Here is a 24184-nt window from a genome sequence, read left to right on the forward strand (position 1 = left end):
CAATACCTCTCCTGGGCATATATCCAGAAGATGTCCCAACCGGTAAAAAGGACACATGCTCCACTATGTTCATAGCAGCCCTATTTATAATAGTCAAATTTTAATAAGCCTCTGAACTGAAAGCTCATGAGCATTCATGTAGGGGGAGGGGTGAGGAGGCTTTCCCACCAAACACACCCTGGAACTATCAGTTATAGTAGTAAATATGTTCCATACACTGCAGCATGTTGGCATTCCCCCATTCACTCTTTCTCTACTTGGCACAGACAGTCACTATGTGTTCCCATTGGGTCACAGGGCACTGACATCCACAGAGCAACCCAGTGCCTGCCCCACCTCCCCTCAGTGTTCTGGAGCTCACATACAGACTCCTATGACTCCACTGGACTATGAACCTGTTCTGGGAGGTCATAGCTACCCTACAGATAAGCTGAACTCTCAGAGCTGTTAATGACATGGCCTGGACTCAAAGTCACGCTTGCAGACTCTGGATGGGGTAAGGAGCACAGTGCAGAATGGTGACAGTTTGGAGGGGATACAGCAGCAGCTGGTGGTGCTAGACTCTCCGCTGGGTCACTTGGGACAGGGTAGGATAGACTAAAGGATGAAGACGGGAAAGCAGCTTCACAGATCCATTGTTACCAATGATGGTTCCTGATTCCTGCATGGATGTGGCCACTTCTATGTTTAATTCATCTTCTTACACATATTTGTGAAGTCATTGTTAAGAACACACAATATTAAGCTATGAATGGCATTCAGAGTTTTAGGAATGCAGTGTGCCTATCACCATTCCAAAAGATCTCAGAATATTCAGAACATTCTCGTTACTGTCAGTCAAAAGGAAATAACACATCTGTGCTAAGAGCCAGTGTTCTATCTCTAGTCCATATACATATGGTACCGCACACGGACATTTGGATATTTAAACTCTGTGTGTGTGTGTGCAGGCGCACATGTGTGGGGTTGCACATGTGTGCACATATGTTCAGAGGCCCCAGCCTCAGATGTTCTTCAGGTGTTGTCTTTATTTTTGAGACAGGGCCTCTCACTGGGACTAGGGCTTGAATGAGTAGGTTTGGCTGGGTGGCCAGCAAGTCCCAGAGGTCACTTGTCAACAGACTCATTCAATATGTGGCTGGCTTCTCTCACATAGCATGCTTTTAAAGTCCATCCCAGCAACTGCAAATGTCATGTTAGTACTTGACTCCTTTTGATGCCTTCATTGTTTGGATATGCTGTCCGTCACTCCATCGCTCAACACTGATGCCATTTGCTTGCCTGCATCTTTGGGTCATTGTTACTAAGTAGTCAAATACTGCTGCTGAACGCCTTGTCCAATGTGGTTAGCCCCACTTTATAGATGAAAAGTTGAGACCACTATGGTAGGGAGGCTAGCACCTTCCTCTGTGAACGTCAGTCATGTCTTAGCTAGTTAGCTAAGTGGCTAACAATCCAATGGCTCTCAAAAAAAAAAAAAAAAAAAAAAGGAAGTCTATCTCCTTTGTGAAGCTGAGCAGCCTAGGTGCCCCATAAACCAGGCAGGCCCATTGACAGCCATTTGCTCGCTTCTAAACCATTATGGAATATGAAAGACAAAGACACTAGATGTCACATCACTTGGCCCTAAGAGTCTTCCCTTGTTTATTCAGCTGCAGAGAGACAGGACCTTGAAGAAGCCAGCTCCTTGTAGTCCAACGGAAACTAGGACTCTCTGAAGCCATGGCCCCCTCCCATCCTGCTTTCCAGTTCTGGATACATCTTTATCTCTGGTGTCTGCTTCTGATGCCAGCAGGTGAGTGGGTACCACCACTACCACTAGGACCTTATCTTACCATCGTGTGCCCACAGGCCATAGAGTAGACTCCCCTGAAGGCCAGCTCATATCATTCTCAAGGGTACAGGGGGCACTTAAGGTCATTGGCTGGGTGGCCAGCACCACAGGGTGAAGATGAAAGGCTGTTTCAACTCTAGCACTAGCAGCTTTGTTGCCTTAGAATGTCCCAAGTTTCAGAGTTCCTGACCGCAACATGCAAACAGCATCATAGAGCACTCAAGATCACTGTGGGGATGAGGGAAGCTTGCACACAGCACACAGGCTAGGGCAGATAGGTGGGTATGCATGACCTAGTATGGTCATGGCTGTACTTTCTATTCCAATGGCAGCTGAAGATTTTTCTGGTCATTTATAAGGTAGTTCTTTGCCTGCTCAGACAGCAGAGTCCCCAAGTGGAGAGAAGTTATTATGCAAAACACAGTGCAAAAGACATAATAAATCCTAGCAGACAGTTTTGCAGAGCTTTGCACAGCTGAAGAGAACTGGTCAGAGCTGATGATTTAAGAACTCAGGGTGGTACCCTGCGTGGGAGATGTTCTCGTGGGCATCAGTAGTTTGTTGTAAAAGTGGATGGAAAGGAAAAAAGATCTCACTGTCAGCCAGGCTCATAGCAGTGGGTGAAGCCCCTCTCAGCCATCTCCCATCACACCACCCCTCCACCCTGCCCGGTCGCCCCATACTACCTGAGGCTCTTTGGTTCTGGCTGAGACTGGTTTCTAGGTCTGAGCTTTTTTGCTCAGCTGGGGCAACCCTCACTCCCTGACTTAAAATCAGGAAAACACCAGGAGTATTTGCTGTTTGCCTGGTGTGTAATTATGCAAACAGAGTGGCGTATTGGTGCTGTGTTAAGCACCAATCTGCATTAATCTAGGGGTTTGTGATGGGCTTCTTATGCATGTATCCCCTGTACTGAGGCTACATGATGTGGAGTGCTGCCCATTTGATGAGAGGTGAAAGGAAAGCCACAGGGTCACCTCCTTGACTTCATGCAGACTCACTCTTTCTTTTCTGTCCCTATCCCACAGTGTTGGCCCAGCAAGGCTCGCACACCCATGCCGAGGACCGCCTGTTTAAACACCTCTTTGGAGGCTACAATCGCTGGGCACGGCCAGTGCCCAACACTTCCGATGTGGTCATCGTGCGCTTTGGGCTATCCATTGCACAGCTCATAGATGTGGTAGGCCTGCCTTTTCATGCTGCACTCCCTTAATCAGTTCCTCCACCCCCCCAGCCCACATGATCTCTCTCTTGGTCCTCCCTGGATTCAGCTCAGCCCTTCTCCCACCAGCCCTCAAAGCCCACCCTGGACACAGCATGCAGCTACCTTGTTGTGTTGCCATGGTACCTTTGTTCCCATGCCTTGGAGCCCCCAAGAGCATAGGTTGTCTAAAACACATGTTCAACTCCCCTCCTCTGTGATTGGGTGACCCTGGGGAATCAGAGTACTGGTGACAGGAAGGATGGCTGGGCTTTGAGTGTCCTATGAGTAGATCCTCAAAGTGCCTCCTATGCACCCTGTCTTCTGGGATGGCTCATCAGATACCCCAACTATTTTACTTTCTATCTCTGCTACCCCAGGATGAGAAGAACCAAATGATGACCACCAATGTCTGGCTAAAGCAGGTGAGCCTTCCCTAGTAGGAGCTGGCAGACATGTGCAGTCTCCAGACCCGTCTAGGACCCTCATTATCTATCGGCAAGATGCTAAAGTCATGGATCATGATCAGTAGTCACCTAAGGGGTGAGGCAGCTGTGGTACTGCAGGCTGCTCTCCCTGGGGCTGGATTTTGTTTGGCCAGTCTCTTACTCAACTGTTCTTTTCACCTACAGCACTAAGGGATGCCTTTCTAGGAGCAAGCATCTCATAGTCCCAGGTTTACAAGACAGCTCACTGAATCAGCATCCCTTCATCATAGGACAAGGAGGTACCCAGGTATGCCCAGCTCCAAGGCCCATCTCCTTCTAGGTGTGGCTTAGAGTCTGTGCTACCTGGCATATGACCCCAGAGCTCACAAGCATAAAGCAATGACCCATTTACCACACATTTGTGACCTGGTGGTCAGATGGCTTTCTCTGCTTCAAATGGTGACTAAGGTACTTGGTGGCACCTGGCCAGCTGTGGTTAGTGTGTTACTGTCTAAAATGGCTTCCCTTACATCAGCAGTTCTCAATCTCTTGGTCACAGCCTGTTGGCAAACCTCTATCTCCAAAAATATTAACATTATTCTCATAACAGTAGCAAAAGTACAGTTATGAAATAGCAATGACATAGCTTTCTGCTTGGGAGTCATCACAGCACGAGGAGCTGTATTAAAACACTGCAGCATAAGGGAGGTTGAGGACCACTGCCTTACAGGTCTGTCTTTTACATGGGTATTTGGAAAGCTCTGGAAGATTCTGAAAGGCTGGGGTCCTCCATGCGCACTCTCAGGTTCCTTCACTAGGGTCTCTTTGGCAGTTGATTTGATGGATTCTCACTTGGTGGCTTCAAGCCTCCCTGAGTGACAAGAGACAGAAAGTAGAAGCTGAAAGTCATTTATGGATCTATAGCAATCTAGCCGCCATCTTACTTCATTCTATAGGCACAGTCAGTAAAGATTCTAGAGTCGGGAAGAGACAAAGATACCATTTCTCCATGGAAGGAGAGTGTGTGTGAAGTTCTGGGATGGGCCACTGTTGGGCAGGCTCATTCTGTCAGCCCAGAAAATCCCAAGGCCTTAAAGTGGAAATGACAAAGGGACATGGGAAAGGAAAGCTAATCCCTGCCCTCAGCTTTCTACTCTGGCCCCTTGGGTACCTGACTGGCCCTGACTCAGAGGCCAGCAGGCAGAAACCCACCAAGACAATGCCATTTCAGAGTCTTTCAAATAGGCTCCTTGCTCACTGTAGGGGTTCTACACACAACCCCCGACTCACTGGGTTCTGGATGTGTGATAGCTACTTGGGTCAGGGGCTGCTCTGAGCCAATCGCTTCTGCCATTGCTTATTCTGGAGTCATTGGAGGGTCTGAGCCTCATCTCTATGGGTGAACCAATGGGAACCAGAGTGAGGGGGAAGCTTTAAAAGGTGTGCAGTCATATCATGGGGGGCAGTGTGGTCCTAGATCCTCGATCACCACGATTGTCCTGGTCACTCATGCCAGGGTTGCGTAGGAGGAGAGGAAAGGGCACAGTGGTGGAACCAGGCCTTCTGCAGCTGCCCAGGACTAGCCTGAAATGCTGGAGAAGTTATTAACCCTCTGGGAGCCCCTTTCTTCCCATCTGTGAAGAAGTGACTCATCTGTCTTAGACCTATGGCCTTCAGATGCCCCCATTTGATGTAAGTGTCCCCAAATATATGAACCTGAAATTCTAAAGGATATACCAGAGAGGGAATAAGAGCTCAGTATTGGGAACTAAAGGGTAAAGCTCAGTTTCATACAGTGCTTGCCTGGGTTTGACTCCCCAACACCACAGGCACTGGGCGTGGGGCTCATGAACTCCATCCAGAGCCTGGGAAGAGGGGCTGAGAAGAAGCAAATGTTTAAGGTCATTTTTTTGCCTTCACAGTAAGTTGGAGGCCAGCTTGTGCATTAAACAAACAAATAAACAATAACAAAACAAACAAAATCTGGTTTTAAAATGCACTTGGACCTGCTCTGGTGGAACACAGTTGGGACCTAGAGCATCCTCTTCCTGCTGGGACTCCCTGGATCAGGAGGTCTCCAGAGCATAGTTGGAAGGTCATGGGTAACTCTCCTGGCTGTCTCTGGCAAGCCCTGCCTGGAGAAGGAGTGACTGCATAACAGATTCAGTGGGGGGCGTCAGAACAAGGGCCAGAGGCACAGCTAGAGAGCCAAGTGTGCTGGCACTGGCAGCCTGGGATTTCCACTACCAGAGTCGGAGCAAAATGGGTTGCTTATCAGAAATGGTTTGCCCGATTCCCATAGCAGCCTTTTCCTCGTGCCATAGACTCTGTGGATTCTGTGGGGCTAGGAGAGGGACACAGGGGTGCTACAGTCCCACAGCTCCTCAGATCACCTTAAGGTCCCGGTGGGGCAGTGCTCTGATGTGACCACTCCCCTGAGCAGGAATGGAATGACTACAAGCTGCGCTGGGACCCGGCTGAGTTTGGCAACATCACCTCCCTCCGAGTCCCCTCAGAGATGATCTGGATCCCAGACATTGTTCTCTACAACAAGTAAGAAGCCAGTTACTAATTAAAGTGCATCTCGGGAGGGGAGAGAACTCAGTGAGCAAGAGCTCTTGCTGGGCTAGCAAGAAAATCTGAGTTTGAATCCTCAGCGGTCACATAAAAGCTGGGAGTGGTGCTCTGGCTCTGTCTGTCTGTCTGTCTGTCTCTCTCTGTGTGTGTGTGTTTGTGTGTGTGTGTGTGAGAGAGAGAGAGAGAGAGAGAGAGAGAGAGAGAGAGAGAAAGAGGTAGAGAGAGAGCACTTTAGCACTGAGGATAGGGGAGACAGGTAGATCCTAGGAGCTCACTGGCCAGTCAGTTTAGCCAGACAAGCCTACGATTCTTGAGGACCCGTCTCAAGAAGTAAAGATGGAGCATGGTCAAGGAAAGACACTTGATGGCAGTCTTAGGCCTATATACACTCAAATATGCACAAGCGCTACCCACACATGTGCACACACCACACACATACACACATATATTCACACATGTGTGCCAGCACTCTCTCTCTCTCTCTCTAATACATACATGCACAAACATGCATGCATATATATACACAGGCACATACTCATGTGCACTGGCATCTCCCCCACACCTGTGCATGTAACACACAGACACACACAGACACACAGACACACAGACACACACACACACACACACACAGACACACACAGACACACAGACACACACACACACACACACACACACACACACACACACACACTTTCTCATAAAAGAAACTAAAACTTATTCTTTCCTTTTTGGCTTGGGTAAGGTTTCACAGAGGAGATAAGACGTTAATACCTAAATGATGGCAGTGTCTCTTGCTAACACATTTTCTAAAGTAGGTCTCTGGGGGGCACTGCTACCTTCTTGAGATATGAATAGGCATGGAAGTTCTTGGTGGTGGTGGTGGGGTTGGCGTGTGACATAATTTTGGATAGCAAAGTCACCCCCTGGTGGTCTAAGCCTTAAACACCTGCTGTTTGCTTCTGCAGGAGTCATATGCCCCGAGTTCCCCAGGCCCTGTCTCTGTTTCTGGTTCTCTCTGACAGATCAGGAACAAAGTCCCAGCAGCAGACTTATCTGAGTTTTTAAATTGTCAATAAGACAGCTGGTTGCTGATACCTGATTGCAACAAGTTCTTCTGGTAGGACAAAGGCTAGTCCGAACTGCTGCATTTAAAGGGTGTGTGAACGACACCCTCCTGCAGGTTAATAGGCAAAGGGTCAGTGAAGTCACATGGCCTCTTCCCCCGAATGGGGGCCTGCTGCCATCTAGTGATAGTTATGTGAAATGACCATAATTATCACTACAGGTTTGGGTTGAATGTAGGAATTGGGGGTGGAGTTTAAAGACTATATTTCTACCCAGGGAAACTCAGAGTCCTATGAAGTCCTGCCTGCCGATTTCTTTCTTGTTCTTGTGAGGCTTCTTGTGTTCATGCCCTTGTCTCACCTCCCAGGTCAAGAACTAATTAAGCTTTCACAGTAATCCTGTTGAGCCCAGCCAGAAGTCCCTCCTGATCTCAGAAGCATTCCAAATGCCCAGTTGCATGGTGATATCATGAGACTATATCTCATTTCCATGTGGTCTCCCAAGGGCAGGAACCACATCTCACATCCCTCAGGTATAGGCTCTAGTAGATGAAACTGGCCCCCAAATACTGTGCTAAATGCACAGACTACAGGGAGTTTCCTCACCAGGCAAAATGTTAGTCTCGCCTGGAAAGGAATGAAAAAGATCTGGGTACAAGATCTAGGATCCTCCTCCTCTGGAACTGAGTTCCCATTTGCATCGCGAGGGAGATCAAAACACTCAAAAATCTTTACTCTAGTCAGGTGTGGTGGAGAATACCTGTTATTCCAGGACTCAAGATACTGAGGCAGGAGGATCACAAGTTCAAATCCAACCAGCAAGTTGGGGGCCGGCTGGGACCACATAGTAAGATCCCTGTCTCATAAAACAACCACAAAAACGTCAACATACTAAATGGATAATAACAGGATCAGACTATAAATGTCCCATGATTTGAAATATGAAAAATTAAGGAGCAGTCTTTATGACAGTCAGATATATAATTATGACATCAAAATGGCAATAGTGGTTATTTTTTTAAGTTTATTTAAAATTTTTACTTCTGCAATTAAAACACTGGTATTTGAAAAGACAACTCAGATACATCTGTCTGCAGGAGAGATTTGTCTCGCCCTTGCTTGGATGACTCTACTTAGCCAGTCAATAGTTACTTTGTTTACCCAGTTGCCCTGCTTCACAGAAGAGGCAGATATGCAGGATCCCAGCTTGTCTCTTCTTCCCAGTGCAGACGGGGAGTTTGCGGTGACCCACATGACCAAGGCCCACCTCTTCTTCACGGGCACTGTGCACTGGGTGCCCCCAGCCATCTACAAGAGCTCCTGCAGCATCGATGTGACTTTCTTCCCCTTCGACCAGCAGAACTGCAAGATGAAGTTTGGCTCCTGGACATACGACAAGGCCAAGATCGACCTGGAGCAGATGGAGCGGACGGTGGACCTGAAAGACTACTGGGAGAGCGGCGAGTGGGCCATTATCAATGCCACCGGAACCTATAACAGCAAGAAGTATGACTGCTGCGCAGAGATCTACCCCGATGTCACCTACTACTTCGTTATCCGCCGGCTGCCGCTGTTCTACACCATCAACCTCATCATCCCGTGCTTGCTCATCTCCTGCCTCACCGTGCTCGTGTTCTACCTGCCCTCCGAGTGTGGAGAGAAGATCACACTGTGCATCTCGGTGCTGCTCTCCCTCACCGTCTTCCTGCTGCTCATCACAGAGATCATCCCGTCCACCTCGCTAGTCATCCCACTCATCGGCGAGTACCTGCTCTTCACCATGATCTTCGTCACCCTCTCTATTGTGATCACAGTCTTCGTGCTCAATGTCCACCACCGTTCCCCTAGCACGCACAACATGCCCAACTGGGTGAGGGTGGCCCTGCTAGGCCGGGTACCCCGGTGGCTGATGATGAACCGGCCCCTGCCGCCCATGGAGCTCCATGGCTCTCCAGGTCTGAAGCTCAGCCCCACTTATCATTGGCTGGAGACCAACATGGATGCTGAAGAAAGGGAGGAGACAGAGGAAGAGGAGGAGGAAGAAGAAGATGAAAACATATGTATGTGTGCAGGCCTCTCAGACTCTTCCGTGGGTGTCCTCTATGGCCATGGCAGCCTGCATCTGAGGGCCATGGGGCCTGAGGCCAAGGCTCCATCCCAGGCTAGTGAGATCCTGCTGTCACCTCAAATACAGAAAGCACTAGAAGGTGTACACTACATTGCTGACCACCTGAGGTCTGAGGATGCTGACTCTTCGGTGAGTTGGGATGAGGGAAGCCCCTCCCCACCCCGTGGGTGACTCTGCCAGCTTAGCAGGGAAAAGTCCAAGCCCAGGGCATCCTCTTGAGTAACCCTTTTCCCTCCTTCTTGTAAGGACCAGTCTCCCTCAGTCATGTCTGAAGAGTCTGGACTTGATCATGAGAGGGGAACACTAGCTAGAAGTTCTTTGGTCACTTCCTGGCTGATGGCAGAATACCACAGGGTCCATCCCCCTCTCTTCAACCTAAGTGGAATAGAGTGAGGAAATTGGGGAGCTCAGATGCTGGTCTCCATCTGCTTTGTCTTTGTCTGGGCAGTCTTTCTAGGAATGGGGCAGGACAGGGCAGGGAGATAGAGAGACTGCTCTTCGAAGGAACAGAAACCAAATACAAACGCATCAGCTCAGTGCATCGCTGGCCGCTGCACTACCCTGTGGTAGAGGGTCTCCTCCATCTGGGCTCTGGGCAGTCTGTGACGTTCCCTAGTCACTCTCAAACCCTGCAGATTCTCAGCTGAATCAGGGTGGGCTCCCCTCCCCAGGGCTGCATATAGTAAGTACTTAGTGTTCAGAACCTGGCTGTCCCCTTACCAACCAAAGGAGGAGTGAAAGGTCTGTGGTTACTGTGGGACGATCTTATTGAGTAGATAAGAACATTGGTCATTAATTTGGAAATGTCTAAGAATGTAGATCCTCTGGCTTGGCCTGTGAGCTGAAGAGTTACAAAGCTCCAGCTCTTCCACACTGGCTTGCCTGGGCTACAACCTGCCTCTTTCTGTCCCCTTCAGGTATGTGGAAAAGTAGCATGGGACAGCACATTATTGGGGACTACTATGAGCTACATTTAAAATTTCCTGATTTTGATAGCCTGTGCCTAGTGTCTCCTCATGTCCCTCTGGACTCCTGAGCCTAGCAGTACGTGGAAATGGGAAAAGATAGAATGGGATTCTCAGGGATGTATCATCCCTGAGCTAAGCCTGTTTCTCTCTCCACCCATCTCTATGTGTGGGATAACCTTGGCTTCGCAAGCCTTCGGTAGCCTGGTGACTACTGCCTCCATGAGGCTGGATGTGGGAGGGACACATCCTCTTCCCAAAGCCTGGCTCTTGTCACTGTGAGCCCAATTCTAACTCCAGGTGAAGGAAGATTGGAAGTATGTGGCCATGGTGGTAGACCGGATCTTCCTCTGGCTGTTCATTATCGTCTGCTTCCTGGGGACCATCGGGCTCTTCCTCCCTCCGTTCCTGGCTGGAATGATCTGACTTCATGTCCCTCATGTTGGCTCCAAGGTGGCCTGGACAATCATCTTCTGCTCTTCTGTGACTGGAGCCATCTCTAGAATATTCTTCTGACTTAATGCCACCTGCCTGCGATGTTTCTACAAGGCCCCCAACCTAGCTTGGACTCCATATCCTCCTTGTCAACAGTTCATGGTGCCATTGTGGTGACAAGCACTGAGATCACTCAACATGACAACCATTTAAGGATGCTGAGGAACTAGAAGAGGTGAAGGCTGCTCTGCAGGTGGTGACAACATGGTGGTGACATGGGGGAGAGAGCAAGATAGTCCTGAAAGAGCATATAGGAGTTGTCTATGGCAAAAGGGTCAAACAAAGGGATGGAGGGGTCAGACCAGGGCAAATAGAACACTGACTCAAAGATGGGCATAAGGGGACAATGGGAGTGCCTGGTGTGGAAGAGTTCTGCACAACATGTGGATTCAGAACACCAGAGAGGATAGCCAGCTGGGGTGGGGAGGCTGGGAGGCAGGTTGGGATATTTTTGACCCAGACCCAAGAAGAAGCTCAGAGTCTGCACTGAACCTGTCTCTATGTGCTTTGCAGGAAATGTCAAAGGGACAGGGGTACTTCACAAAGGAGTGAGGCACAAAGAAAGTTCTAGAGCAGTGGCTCTCAACCTGTGTCGTGGGTTGCAACCCTTCAGGGAGTCAAACGACCCTTTCACAGGGGTCACATATCAGATATCCTGCATATCAGATGTTTTACATGACAGTCCATAACAGTATCAAAATTACTGTTATGAAGTTGAAATGAAAATAATTTTGTGGTTGGGGTCACAACATGAGGAACTGTAAAGGGTCATAGCATTAGGAAGGTTGAGAACCACTGATCTAGGTGCCCTGGTGGATGCTTGAGGCAGAAGAATAGCAACATTGGGTATAAGTTGCTGGGCCATTATTCATCCAAAAGCAGTTTGGAGCCTTCAAGTTCCCCTCAGTGTCATGTCTCACTGTTCTATGCTACAAAAAAGAGGTATAGTAATTTCTACAAGGGATCAGGGCTACCTTCAAATCAAGAGGACAAAGTAAGAAGGCAGTCTCCAATGTTGGCACCCTTATTGCCATCCACAGGGCCCTGGTTCTTGATTGCTGGCTCTGTTAGCATGCCTTGCATAGGAACTGAGATCTTTGCATCAAGCTCTTTCAATTGTATGCTCCTTCAGGGCAGAGACTCTGCTCTTGTTGTTCTCATTCAGCCAGAGCTGGGTGAGAGAACTCAGTAGCTGGACCCTTCATTGAGAGTAGAGGAGAGAAACCAACCTGGTTGCTTTAGGCTCCAGAACTGCTACATAATACCAAAGCTTTGGGGGAGGTCTCTTCCCCAGTCTTCCCAGGGCCCCATCAGGTGACTAACCTGCTCTGAACTGTCCTGTGTAGCTTGTTCTTGTACTTGTAATATTCCATGACCCTTCACTGCATAGGAGCTCAGGGGCTTGGGCCTTTCAGAACATTCTCCAATCCCCAAGGAATTAGACCCCAGATACTAACAGTAATGGGATTCAGGGTCACTAATAGATATAGAGACCAAGGTAGGAAGCAAAGTATGGCAAGTTTGTTCTCTATCTTAGGGTGCTCTCCTTCCGAACCCCACACACAGCACTTTGACAGACCTAGGAGATCTGCTTGTCAGAGGCCTTACCCAGACTCCCCGTTACCAGTTCTAATGATACCCCACTCAGTCTCAGGCCTTGGCTCCCCCTTTCTCCACTGAATGCAGCCTGCACCTCTTTTCTCTGTGTCAAACCCCAAGACATGATTTCCTGATGGGGAGATGCTTGTTGGATGATCCCTACCTCCCATCCTCCTTGCATGTGAGTAAAATGTCAAAATAAAGCTGAAATGTCTGCCGTCAAGAGTGTCATGCCTTCATGCCAGCCACCTCAGCTGTCACTGGCATTAACTCGTCCCCTCCAGAGCCTAGGTGGCTCAAGGACAGTCAAGAGAGGGATGTCCCAAAGTGTCTTCCTGGAGAGCTGCCTTGAGATGAGGTGTCACTACTGCCCACATGGGACAAAAGACTCGAGGCCACCACACACTTCTCATTGGCATCAGTCAGCTCCTGCTCTGTACTGGACAGGAACGTAGCTGATTCTCTCAGGGCTGTGTTTTCAGGTCTGCTTCCTCCCACAGAGATCAGATCAAATAACCGACACAGTCAAGCTAACCACAAAGCAAATGGTAATAATTTTAATTCAACCACCAATCAAAAAGAAGGAAGGTAAATGTTCTCCACAGACATGAGAGAGGAGGGGAGCAGATGTGAAAAGGGGGAGGAGAAAAAAAGGAGAAGTAAGAAGAGAGGGGAGAAGGAAAGAGGGAGAAGAGAAACGCAGGAAGGGCACAAAGTCCCGTTCTGACCTCCGACTCTCTGCTTCTTCCCTGTGGCACTCAGTTTCATAAAAACACAGAGTCCTGTGGCTGGATTGGTTTGCTCCTGGACTATGGCCCTTGGCTGTCCATCCAGGTCAAACTCACATTAAATAAATTCCAATGTACACTGTACAAGAGAGCCAGGTCCAGCCCTCATCTCACCAGCTTCTCTACAAATAAAACCCCTCTCTGTCCCCCCTGTATCAGGGGTCCCTGAGGGCTGAAGAGGAAGGAGGGATACTGGCTCTCAAATGTCCATGCAGAAAGCCATCTTGGCCGATAGGAGTACACTCATGACCCCAATGATACTCCAGCAACCCAGGCTGGGGTAAGAGGGAGTGGCTGGCAGTAGTACCCCTATGAACTATGTCACCCCACCCCATGTCTGTGCCCAGAGTCCTTTCTGTCCAGATGCAACCTGAGTAGCACAGTCTGGGGTGGGTTGGGGAAGAGGGGGTGTCGTGCAAAGTAGCAAGGGGGAGGACTCTTCTCAGCTTTCCCTGGAAGACCAATAACCAAAGGCAAGGCAGGAAAGGTATGCCAAGACAGGTGGGGGCAGAAGATGCAGGCAGGTGGCCCCTCTCTTGATCACTCTGCAGGCGGGTGGGCCAGATTAGCCACAACCTTGGCTTGGTCCACAGCATCCAGCAGGTTCTTGGCATCCACAGCCAGGGTATGGGACGCTGTGAGCATCTGCCGCTTGCAGTCCTCACTCAGGGACGTCACGGCGTTCTGCTGAGCCAACTTCATCTTGTTGATGAGCTCTGCCAGGTCTTTGTTGAGCAGTTTCTGGGTCCCTTCAATCTGGTGGGCAAGCACACATGAGAGGCTGAATGAGTAATGGGTCAGGGGAGAAAGCATTGGCTAAGACATCAGAAGTTCCCTGAGGACAAACTAATCTCAAACCTGGGCTGAATCCATCCTTCTGCACAGACTGGAGCTGGTCCACAAAGGTCAATGCAGTAGGCACCCCAGTGGCCTCCTGCACAGCAGCAATCCCTGCATGCTGACCAGAGGTCAACCACATTCACTTACTTTGATGGGTGATCTTGATTGTCACACTGATGGCATTTAGAGTGACCATGGAAACAAACCTCTGGGCGTGTGTGTAAGGGAGTTTCTAGATGGGGTTAATTAAGGTGGGAAGACCCTCCCAAAATGTGGTGACAGCACTCCATGGGCTGAGGTCTTGGAATGAGCAGATAGGAGAAAGTATTTATCATTTTCCCACTTCCTAACTGTAGACGAAATGTGAACAGTCACCTCCCGCCCCTCCCACCATATTTTCCCTGCTGTAAGGGACCACACCTTCAAACAATGAAGCCAAAGCAAACCTTTCTTTGGACATTTTCCTGAACTATTTTACTCCAACCATAAGAAAAGTAACACACCGATTCTTTAGCTGTCTGTGGTCGAGTACAGAGATCAGATCCCATATCTATTTAACCATTGCATTGCTAGTGCTTAGCATGATGAATACACAGCACTAAAGTTACTGTATAATGCAATGAATGTGTAAATCAATTGGCTGTGTCAAACCTTCCCATCAGCTCTGCACTGTGAAATTCACCCAGTGAGCTGTCCAGGTTCTCGGGAGCAGTCTCAGCCCTCTGGTGGCACCTGCCCAGCTGGCACTCCTTGGGAGGCCACTGCTGTCACCCAGAAGGTAGCCAGGTCTGCCCTTGTTCTGTCTTGCCTTGGGCAACCACGGGCAGCAGAGATCATATGATAGCATAGATGACCACTGGAAGGCAAGGCTTCAAAGCACTGCATATTCCAGACAAGAAACAGATCTGTTTGCCGTGGCCATGGGAACACAGCAGTGCAAACTTTGCATGTTCATTCTTGAACAGTCCTAGAGGTCAGGATTCTGGAATAAGTCCCACAGCGGGCTAAAGGCGTCAGTGGAGCAGTGCTCCTGTTAATGAGTCCAGGGGAGAATCTGTTCTTTGTTTTATCCAGTTTTGAGGTTACCTTGTGGTCCCTTCCAGCAGAGGCATCCCTCTGACTTAGATGCTGCCCTCACATTCCCTTGTCTCTGACTTTGACCCCTTGCCCCTGGATACTCCATTATCACCTCTCCTTCTTGGACCCTTAACTTTATCAGGCCAATAAAGTTTCTTTTGCCATGTAAAGTACTATGCATGTGGGTCACAGCTTTTGGGGACATCACCATGCATCATTCTACCAGAGCACCAGAACTCCCCCTTGATTTCAATAATAGTTTCTTATCTCAATAAGATAATCTGAATGCAGAGGGTTACTAGGTAACGGATGGTGTGTGTGTGTGTAGGGGGAAAGTGTGCATTTACTTGCATATACCCATTGAGACTATTTGAGACCTAGACTGTGATTTTTTACTAGGTCCCAGAGCAGGCTCAGCCCTGTGATGCTAACAGCTCTGATGCTCTGCAGAGACATTTGTTGGGAGAATTAAGGCTGCCCAGATGGCACTGGTGGAAATTACAGCCAGGGACGGGGGAGGTACAGCAGGCATGGCCGAGAATGAGGACACTCACCTCTGTCCTCGAAGATGCTGGCAAGGAGGGCAAGAGATTGTCCACACTGCTGATGAGCTTCCGCAGGTTCAGCCCCACGTTCTAAGAGAGCAAGAGCAAGGCAGCTATTCTACCTGCTTGGTGAAAAGCTGCCCCTCCTGGGACTGCTCTACGGGATAGCATCTGCCCTCTGAGACTGCCTGGGATTGGACTTCCTAGGGTCCCCTGGCTCCTCTGGGGTCTACAGGGCTGGTCAATGAGAGGGACATCATGGTTTTCCTTCTAGGGTCAGTCCGGGAAGCCCCCATCTCCCTGACCCAGTCCAGCCCTGTCAGTCACCTTCACCACCCCCACATAGTCCTCAGGGGGCAGCTGGCCGAGTTTGTTCTTGAGTTCCAGCACAGCCTCCACCAGGGTCATGACATTGTGGTACACGAGGTCATCGGTCCTGTCCAGGTTGGCTGTGGGCTGAATGGACTGGAAAGAGAGGGGTGGATGGCTAGTGGCTCACGGAAGCCAGGAGGACCTCTCTACCACTATTATTCATTCCTGGGAACGCACAGATATCAACCAGGGAACAGGCCTCTGCTTTGCAAAACCAGCACTCTGCCCCAGGGGTAGAGCCACGCCTTCTGCCTTTGAGAATCACAGTCCTCCAACTGGGGAGGCCAAACAAAACGTTAGTGTGTTATCAAGCCAGCCCAGGGTAAACAGCATCTAGTCTTGGAGTCCACATTGTCTTAACATCTCTCCAGTGATTTTTTGTGTGAAGCTGATACTGAGAATACACATTCTAGAACCAAGAAAACTGATGGACAGTTGAATGTTGGTTCCTGGGGGAAGGCTCAGGAAGAGAAGAAACCCACACCTTTCAATCCTAGGCTGAACCAATCAGACCTTTCTTCTAGTCAGGGAAGAGACCCAGGAGAGAAAAAAACTGGTCTGTCTCCCATTTTGTTGTGAATTAGCGATGAGGACTGACCTGAAACTGGATGCATGTGTTTTCTGGGGCTCATCTCTACAATAATGGCATTGGACTGGATTATCTCTGAGGACCTCTGAACACTTTAGGCCTACAGTTTTTGACAGTCATAACCCCAATACATACCTGTGCACCGAGCCGAGGTGGTTTCTGTGGGGGCCCTGTGAACTCCGCTGTAATAGGAAGGACAGGGAGTAGATGAAGGTCTCAGTACCTGGTCTCTCTTTCTACCTTCTTATAATCAAGCCAGTGTCCCATCTCTACCATCAGGAGACCCCAAGAGTGTAATCCCCAAATTCTGGGAAGATGACCAAGGAAATAGGATCTTGGTCTTCCTGCTTTTCCAGTAGCCAGAGACAAGATCTGTCCAAGGCTTAGAAAGAAAAGCCAAGGGCTGGAGAGATGGCTCAGCAGTTAAGAGCACTGACTGCTCTTCCAGAGGACCTGAGTTCAATTCCCAGCAACCACATGGTGGCTCACAACCATCTGTAATGGAATCTGATGCCCTCTTCTGGTGTGTCTGAAGAGAGTAATGGTGTACTTATATACATAAGGTTAATAAATAAGTCTTTTAAAAAAAAGAAAGAAAGAAAAGCCAAGGCAGGACCGCATGAACACAGCAAGTATGGGGACTTCATGCCCTCCAAGATGGGCAAGTTCCTGAGGAGCAGCAATACTGGCTTTGTGTATCCATGGGAAAGAAAGCCATAGGTCTGCAGGTGGCAGTCTTCAGGAGCCACCATGGTACAGTGGCAGCTTCGGGGAGAGTACACTTTAAAACGGAAGATGATTTTTCATACTATCGACTCGACTCTGATGAGCACATGAGAGCCTGGGTGGAGCTGCTGTAAGAGTGAACCAAGATGCAAGCCAGCAAGCTTGCCTCTGATCTCACCACCACACAGGAGCTTGCTCATCCAAGGCAGATGCTTACACCCCCAGCCCTAGTTCTTATCTGGAGAATAAGATCATGAGCTCAGAAACCAGAAACAGGGAGAGTGCTCCAGGTTCGCTTAAGAAATGAAGATGAAAGATAAAGAGGAAAGAAGGTCTGAGAGGTTGCCATCTTCTGAAGAGTAGAAAGGACCTCAGCAGATGGAGAGTGGGGCGGGGGCGGGGGAGCGCTGGGCAGAGCTGAAGGGGAGGCTCCTTCCAAAATCCAAACACACATTCAGGATAAAACAAGCCAGATGGTACTTTTTCCTTCTTAAAGTCAAAGACAACCGTCTGCTCCTTGCAGGACTGTGAGCTACAATAGCATCACATCCCCCAACACACCCCAGACAGAAACTGCCCCAAGGAAGCACTCACTGTAGCCGGCCTCCTTCTCTGGAGTCTGTAAGGAAAGGAAGGGAGAAAGGAGTCACTACTCTGCCTCCAGAGAACATCCTATTCCCCTTGTTGCCCATCCCCTTCTGGTTTAGACACACTGCAGCCATGAACAAGGGGACCTGAGAGCTCCTGACTCCAAGTGACCTTTCTAGAGGTCCAAGCCAGCACTAACAATATGACTCCCATGTTCTTTCAGGTGAGGAGATGCATGGGGTGAGCTTAAAGGGCAGAGACAGGCACACCCAGGGGTCTGGCACATGAGTAAATAGGGCTCTTTCAGGCTGTGACTCTGAGTGGCCTTTCTTTGTGACTTACCAGTGGGGACTTGTCATTCATATAAACCATAGGGTCCTGTAGAGGAGACCAAAGCAAAGGACTCAGAGACCAGAATAGGAAGTATGGGCTATGATATACATGGTAAGCATCCACTCTGGTGGGTAGGGACAGAGGGGAGCCACTCACCAAGCATCTTTCCTCTCGCCTCAGCCATTGGGAATCTTCCACCATCTGCTTCTGCTGTCTTTCTAGGACCTGCTTCATCTTGATCTTCTCTGCCTCCCAGAGCTGCTGGGCCTCCTCTCGGCTACTGGGCCGGATGAAGTCCTCCTCCTGTGAGGACAACAGCCGCAGTGAGCCCCATCCTCAGGCCAGGACTGGGGTGGATTAGCTGAAGAGCCCCAAGGTGCCAAACCTTGGCATCACCTGCTGCTCTTCTCTAGGCTATGTCTAAATCCAGAGGCACAAATGCAGACAGTTTTGCTCTGGTCTCAGCCTCATCCACATGGTTGGCTGTAACCAGATGCCAAACCCCAGAGCACTGGGTTCAAACTGTCACACAGTCTGCCAATGATATATTTATTTTCAACCATCCACTCATTTTTCTCTGCTGGCATTTGTGATGGTGGCTGACAGTTATCAGGCTCAGAAATGCAAAGCTGGCTCCTAACCTTTGGAATTCGTTTCAACCTAAGCACTATGGTGACAGGTCTGGAAACATCTACAGTGGGGCTACCTCTGAGCTCCAGGTGTACAGGATTATTTGTGCCCATCGATCATGCATGCTTGGTTAGGAGAACAGCTTCAATGATACAGATGGAGGTTAAAAGAAGTGAAGGAGCTAAGAAAGGAGACAAGTAATTAAACTCTCAGAAGCTTAACTCTACAGACACAAGAAGAATGTTCCTTCCTCCTAGATAGCCCTAACCCTGATCCTTACATACCAGTGAGGCTTTGGACTTTATTCTTAGTTTTGTTTCTTAAATGGGTGTTGGTGTTTTCCTATTTACCTCAGTCTTTCCAGGGTGCATTTACAAAATTATTTTCTCAGTTCCCCCCTAAACCCTTGCCTTTCATCTACTGTGATGGATCACCTTGCCTTGGGTTGACTGGAGGAAGAAAGTTGTGTGTATCATCTTGATTGGGAAACCCTTTGCCAGTGACAGAGTCCTCTTGTGAAGTCCTGTTTGGCTTGAGTGTGGCCCCCTAAGATTTGTGTGTCGGGAATTTGACTTCCAGGGCAACAGTGTTGAGAGGTGGGGTGACTTGGAGATCGTGGAGGCACTGACTTCATGAACAAGTTAACAAACATGTGGGCTTCTGAAAGAAGGGGGAGTCTGCCTCTCTGTTGTCATTCTGTGTTCTCTCTCAACCACATGGAGTCTTCTGCCATGTTAGGAAGCAGCAGGAAGGCCCTTGCTAGAGGTGGCCCTTGATTGTGGCCTTCTCAGTCCCCCAAACTGGAAGTAATGGCCTTCTGTCCAGTAAAAAGCACCCAGCCTCAGGTATCCCGTTACAGAAGCACACAACAAGTCAACACGGTCCCTTCCCTTTTATGTGCCAGGTTATAGGGTGCTCAAAGAAAATGTTAAAAAAAAAAGTCATATCTACTTTTAACAAGTCATGTCTCTGCCAGGCCTCTGAAAAGTTCCCCACTAAGCTCCATAAAACAGGCTTCATCATTACAATATAGTTTTAAAATAGTTGAATTGGAGTGCACTGCCCATCATTAATATAGATTCAAGTCTCGGTGTTTATTTCTTATAATATTCTTCATCCAACCCATTCAGCAACTATTGGTTAAGCAGCTACTGTGTGGTAGGCATAAAGCTGGATGCTGGAAGAACAGCAGTTTTAAAAAACACTGTGTTTCTGATGTCATCGGGCTAAATGACTAATATAAAGAGTCTACAATGGTATGATGTGGCCAGGGGGTCTTCAGTGGAGCCCAGTGGGTGCCTGTCCATGTTCTTAGCACTAGAACCTAAACTCACGAAACCTCTTTTCTGTGTGAAGCACTGAGCCACAGGTATTTTGTTATAGAAGCAAAATAACAGACTGAGACACAAATGTTCCAAAAAATGAAGGTAAGCATTTTAAAGTTAAAAATATCCCCAGTTAAACTCAATGCAGGTCTATGGTCACCTTGGGCTTTTAATAAATGGTGGAACTAAGTGTCAAAAGTTTTCAATTCAGGGTCAGAAATATAAAAGAAAATATAGACACTGAGGAATATTAAATACTGATAGGACAAGTTACTAGACTCCAAAATCTACTATATAGTTTTGTCATAAGAGATTGCCACAGGTTATATGTGATGTATGCCCCAGGCTTGACCTTGGCAAATATTTACTAGCAAACAAATGCTAGAAAGCTTGTTCTGATGACTTCTAATTACATAATAAAACTAAAGGATAAAGGTAGAGGCTTTCTGCTTTATTCTTAATCTGTGTATGTTTGTGCACACATGTGTGTATGTGTGTTGGCGTGTGTTTTGGGAGCATGTGCGTGTGGCGGCTGGAGGCTGAGACAGGCATCTTCCTCAACTGTTTTTCACACCCTTGGAGCATGGTATCTCCCTCAGCTGAACTGACAACTCACTGGTACGGATTAATCAACCTAGCCACCTCGCTCCCAGAATTCTCGGTTCCTAGGAACTGGAATTACAGGTGAACCAGCATGCTGACCCAGCGTTTAGGTGAGTGAAAGGATCCAAACTGATCTTCATGCTTGCACAGCAAGTGCCTCATCCTCGGAGCCATCGTCCCAGCTCCGGTAATTTCAATAATAGCGTTTAAACCTTGAACTTCTTTACATTCTGGCATTCTCCCTAGGCAACCGACACCCACACTTCTTGGAAGGAATCGGGGATTTGTGTTACAGAATGGTGCTCCTGAGTTGTTTTCAGTAACTGCTGTGGCTCATCCTTCCTGCCTCATTTACACCTCCACATAAAACCTTCCTTGTTCTAGCAAAACCATAGTCCCGCCCCCTTGCCTCATAGCAAAGCAGTGGCCCCACCCCTTACCCTATAGCTTTCTGCCACTTAGTCTTGGCTCCTCTAGCAGCCTCTTCTTTGTACATCTCCCACATTCCAGTTTTGTCCCTTTCCAACGTTTCCCTAGGTGATACAGGTGAGTGTGCACCTGTGCCTTGAAGGCAAAGCCTCCTGGTTTCTCCTTCAGCACCTAGGACAGCACCCAGCTGCACCTCATTACGGAATTGGGATATGGGGTGGGGGATGCCTATTATCATCCCTGTGAGACGTTCTACCGGACTCCCAGAGGAGCCACACTATACAGGAAATCATTTTGCCATCTCTGAATTTTTGTTAAATGCTTTCGGATGCTTCGTGGGAAAGCTGTTATCTCATGAGCATGGCACTGGCAAGTGACTGTCTCACATACACCATAAAATGGAGTTTACACTTTTTCTTTTTTATGTATTTAAAGAAGAACTCTTCATGTTCTTTCAGAGTTCCTTTATGACAATCACTTCTAAACGCCTGTCGCAAAAGACCTGCACAGACCGTCTTTGTGGAACTGAAAAAAGTCCTGGCAGTGAAACACAGCCCAGACAACGGCAGTGCTGCCCCCCACAGGCACTAAGCAGCCTCTTTCCAAAAGAACACAATTTTTAAAAAAGCTTTCCAAAACTTAATTAACTATGAATAAAGAGTCCAGGGCAGGGGTGGTGGCGAGCATTGCCTAAATTAGAGCACATGTTTAAAACTGTGGGTTAATTATGGTTAATCATACATGAAGACCGAAATTGGTTAAATTAATGTAAGAGAGAAAAACAGAGTGAGTTTGGAGAAATTTGACTTCATAACAGACCTCGCTGCCTGGAATTCTAAATTATGCTCATTTCAAATTTTTGCTAAATTAAGAATAACAGCACAGAAGCATATTCAAATAATTGCCTACATTTCTCAAATGTGTTGTAATGAACATTCATTTTTTTCCCCACAAAAAGCTTTAGATTACGGATCTTGAGACTGAAATGTATATACATATAGAGCAAGAGCAGAAATGGTGAGTATTTCAGTCTGTTTCATAACTTAGTAAAATATATCAAGTGCTTACAGCAACTTGATGTTGGGGGGTGGACACCTGCTCACAAGCCAAGTGCTCAGTGCAGAAGACCTGACATTCTGGCCCAGGAAGCCTCCAGGGCTTCACTGGAGACAAAGAGGCTGCAGTGAGCTGGCTCATGAGCCTGTTTTCTTACCAGTCTCTATTCTTCATACCCAGAATCCCAAATCACAAAAGCAGCAGGGAAAGCCACCATGAGGAAGTCTTTCCTCCAGGGATAGATTTAGCAACCAAAGCCACCAGTCAGAAAGGCAGCACAGGGAGACACCTCCAGCATCCCTTATTCCATAGCAACCCCAGGCCCTCTGTCCACAAGCCTCTACACTGCCTATTGTACCTGACTCCTGAGACCCAGGAAAGGAAGAGAATCTGCCATCCTTGGCCACCGCACCAGTCTGGACAAAAAAACGGGTCGGTCCAGCTGATATGTTTGCAAAGGGAAGAGGGCCACAGAGGTTCTCAGGAGTCTGACTGGCACACAGAACCACGGAGCACTTCCCAGGCCACCTCCCTCCAGCAGCCTCCGCGGCGAGGCTGACACCCAGCATGCAGAGTCCTCTTACCCGCATGCTGTGGCGCTTGAAGACATTGTGCCGGTGGAGAGGTGGGGTGTGCAGCGAGTTAACTGGAGATGGATACTCCATAGGGCTGGTAAGCGTAGGAGAGCTGGCACACAGACCCTCAGGGACCTATTCATGAGAAGCAAAGAAGCACAAGGCACAGGGACAAGGCGAGAGGGTGACAATTAGCTGCTACAAACAGGAGCACACAAAAAGGGGAGAGCACACCATGGGGGTGCAGACTTGCTCTACTGTGGCACATAAAACATGGTATGTGTCATTTCCCTGCCAAAGAGGTGTGGCAGAGCAGCGTGGCCTCTCCTCTGCCAGACACACCTTCTACACAATGCTCTTCACATGGGTAGATGCTCACAGACAGCTCATCTCCCAAGACTAGGGGACCTCAGGACCCTTGGGAAAAGGGTTATGTGTCATAGTTGTGACATGGGTTATGATAAGCTTGCAGATAATGAATGCAGACATATACACAGAGTTATCCCTCATGGCCCAGAGGTGTGTGGTTCCAGAATGCACCATAGATATGGAATTCCTTACATACAATGGTGTTATATTTGTATATCTACAGCTATCATGTGATATAAAGCATCCCTAGATCATTTACACTGAATATTATGTGAAGGTGATATAAGTGGTGTAATATATTGTTTAGGGGATAATGACAAGAAATATCTGTACCTATTTCATGGCAGATATGGGCTTTGTTCTTTTCTTTTTTCATATTTTCCATTATTGGTCAGTTGAATCCATAACAGAAAAATAGATCTCTCTCTCATATGTGTGTGTGTCTGTGTGTGTAAGTATATGTGTACATGTGTGTATGTGTATATATATATATATATATGTATATGTGTGTCTGGGGTGTAATCATCTTGATTAAAACTTATTCCATTTTTGTGTGTGTGTGCTGTACATGTGTGTGTGTGTGTGTTGTGTGCATGTGTGTGTGAGTACACATGGGGCCTGGATTGATGTCAGGAATCATCCTTTATCACTAGCCTACCTTACTCACCAGAGCATGGTCTCAATGTCAATCCCAGAGCGTGTGTCAACATTCACCAGTTCTCTCTGGGGGTTCCTTGTCTCCACCTTCTAAGGCTGCGGTTCCAGACAGCCACCATGCTCGCCTGGCATTTATGTGGGTCCGAGGGCTCCAAACTTCAGCTGGCATACTTTTACAGCAGGTGTTTTAATCTCTCCAGTCTAACAATGTTACTTTACATGTTTTTTAAAACCTTAGTGTGTGTGTGTGTGTGTGTGTGTGTGTGTATGGGTGCATGCCATATAGTGATCATGGAGGTCAGAGAACAAATTCTGGACATTGGTCTTCTCCTTCCACCATGTGGGGTCTAGGGATCAAACTCAGGCAGCAAGTGCCTTTACCCACTAAACT

The 24184-nt window shown here is 48.2% G+C and overlaps 2 protein-coding genes across 9 annotated transcripts in view; one reads left to right on the top strand and one right to left on the bottom strand.

Moving 5' to 3' along the window:
- Nucleotides 1–12514, top strand: part of Chrna2 (cholinergic receptor nicotinic alpha 2 subunit) — a 28517-nt gene extending 16003 nt beyond the window's left edge. For 4 of the 7 annotated variants that reach the window (XM_029469314.1, XM_029469315.1, XM_021182094.1 and 1 more), the window contains 6 exons: nt 1653–1795; nt 2863–3014; nt 3416–3460; nt 5907–6016; nt 8329–9361; nt 10498–10647. In XM_029469314.1, the coding sequence (XP_029325174.1) occupies nt 1723–1795; nt 2863–3014; nt 3416–3460; nt 5907–6016; nt 8329–9361; nt 10498–10623 (1539 nt within the window). In that variant the 5' untranslated portion in view covers nt 1653–1722 and the 3' untranslated portion in view covers nt 10624–10647. Of the gene's footprint in view, nt 1–202; nt 497–1652; nt 1796–2862; nt 3015–3415; nt 3461–3667; nt 3771–5906; nt 6017–8328; nt 9362–10497 lie in introns of those variants that run through there. The other 3 variants (XM_021182093.2, XM_021182095.2, XM_021182096.2) reach the window with 3 other exon arrangements.
- A 308-nt stretch (nt 12515–12822) lies between these two features.
- Nucleotides 12823–24184, bottom strand: part of Ptk2b (protein tyrosine kinase 2 beta) — a 125280-nt gene continuing 113918 nt past the window's right edge. Inside the window, exons 24-31 of one of the 2 annotated variants that reach the window (XM_021181314.2) lie at nt 22777–22902; nt 18306–18452; nt 18159–18194; nt 17823–17847; nt 16638–16684; nt 15869–16006; nt 15551–15631; nt 12823–13835 (exon numbers count right to left, since the gene is read on the bottom strand). In XM_021181314.2, the coding sequence (XP_021036973.1) occupies nt 13620–13835; nt 15551–15631; nt 15869–16006; nt 16638–16684; nt 17823–17847; nt 18159–18194; nt 18306–18452; nt 22777–22902 (816 nt within the window). In that variant the 3' untranslated portion in view covers nt 12823–13619. The remainder of the gene's footprint in view (nt 13836–15550; nt 15632–15868; nt 16007–16637; nt 16685–17822; nt 17848–18158; nt 18195–18305; nt 18453–22776; nt 22903–24184) is intronic. The other variant, XM_029468875.1, reaches the window with a different exon arrangement.

Source organism: Mus caroli, chromosome 14 (assembly GCF_900094665.2).
Source record: "Mus caroli chromosome 14, CAROLI_EIJ_v1.1, whole genome shotgun sequence".
Lineage (NCBI taxonomy): Eukaryota > Metazoa > Chordata > Mammalia > Rodentia > Muridae > Mus > Mus caroli.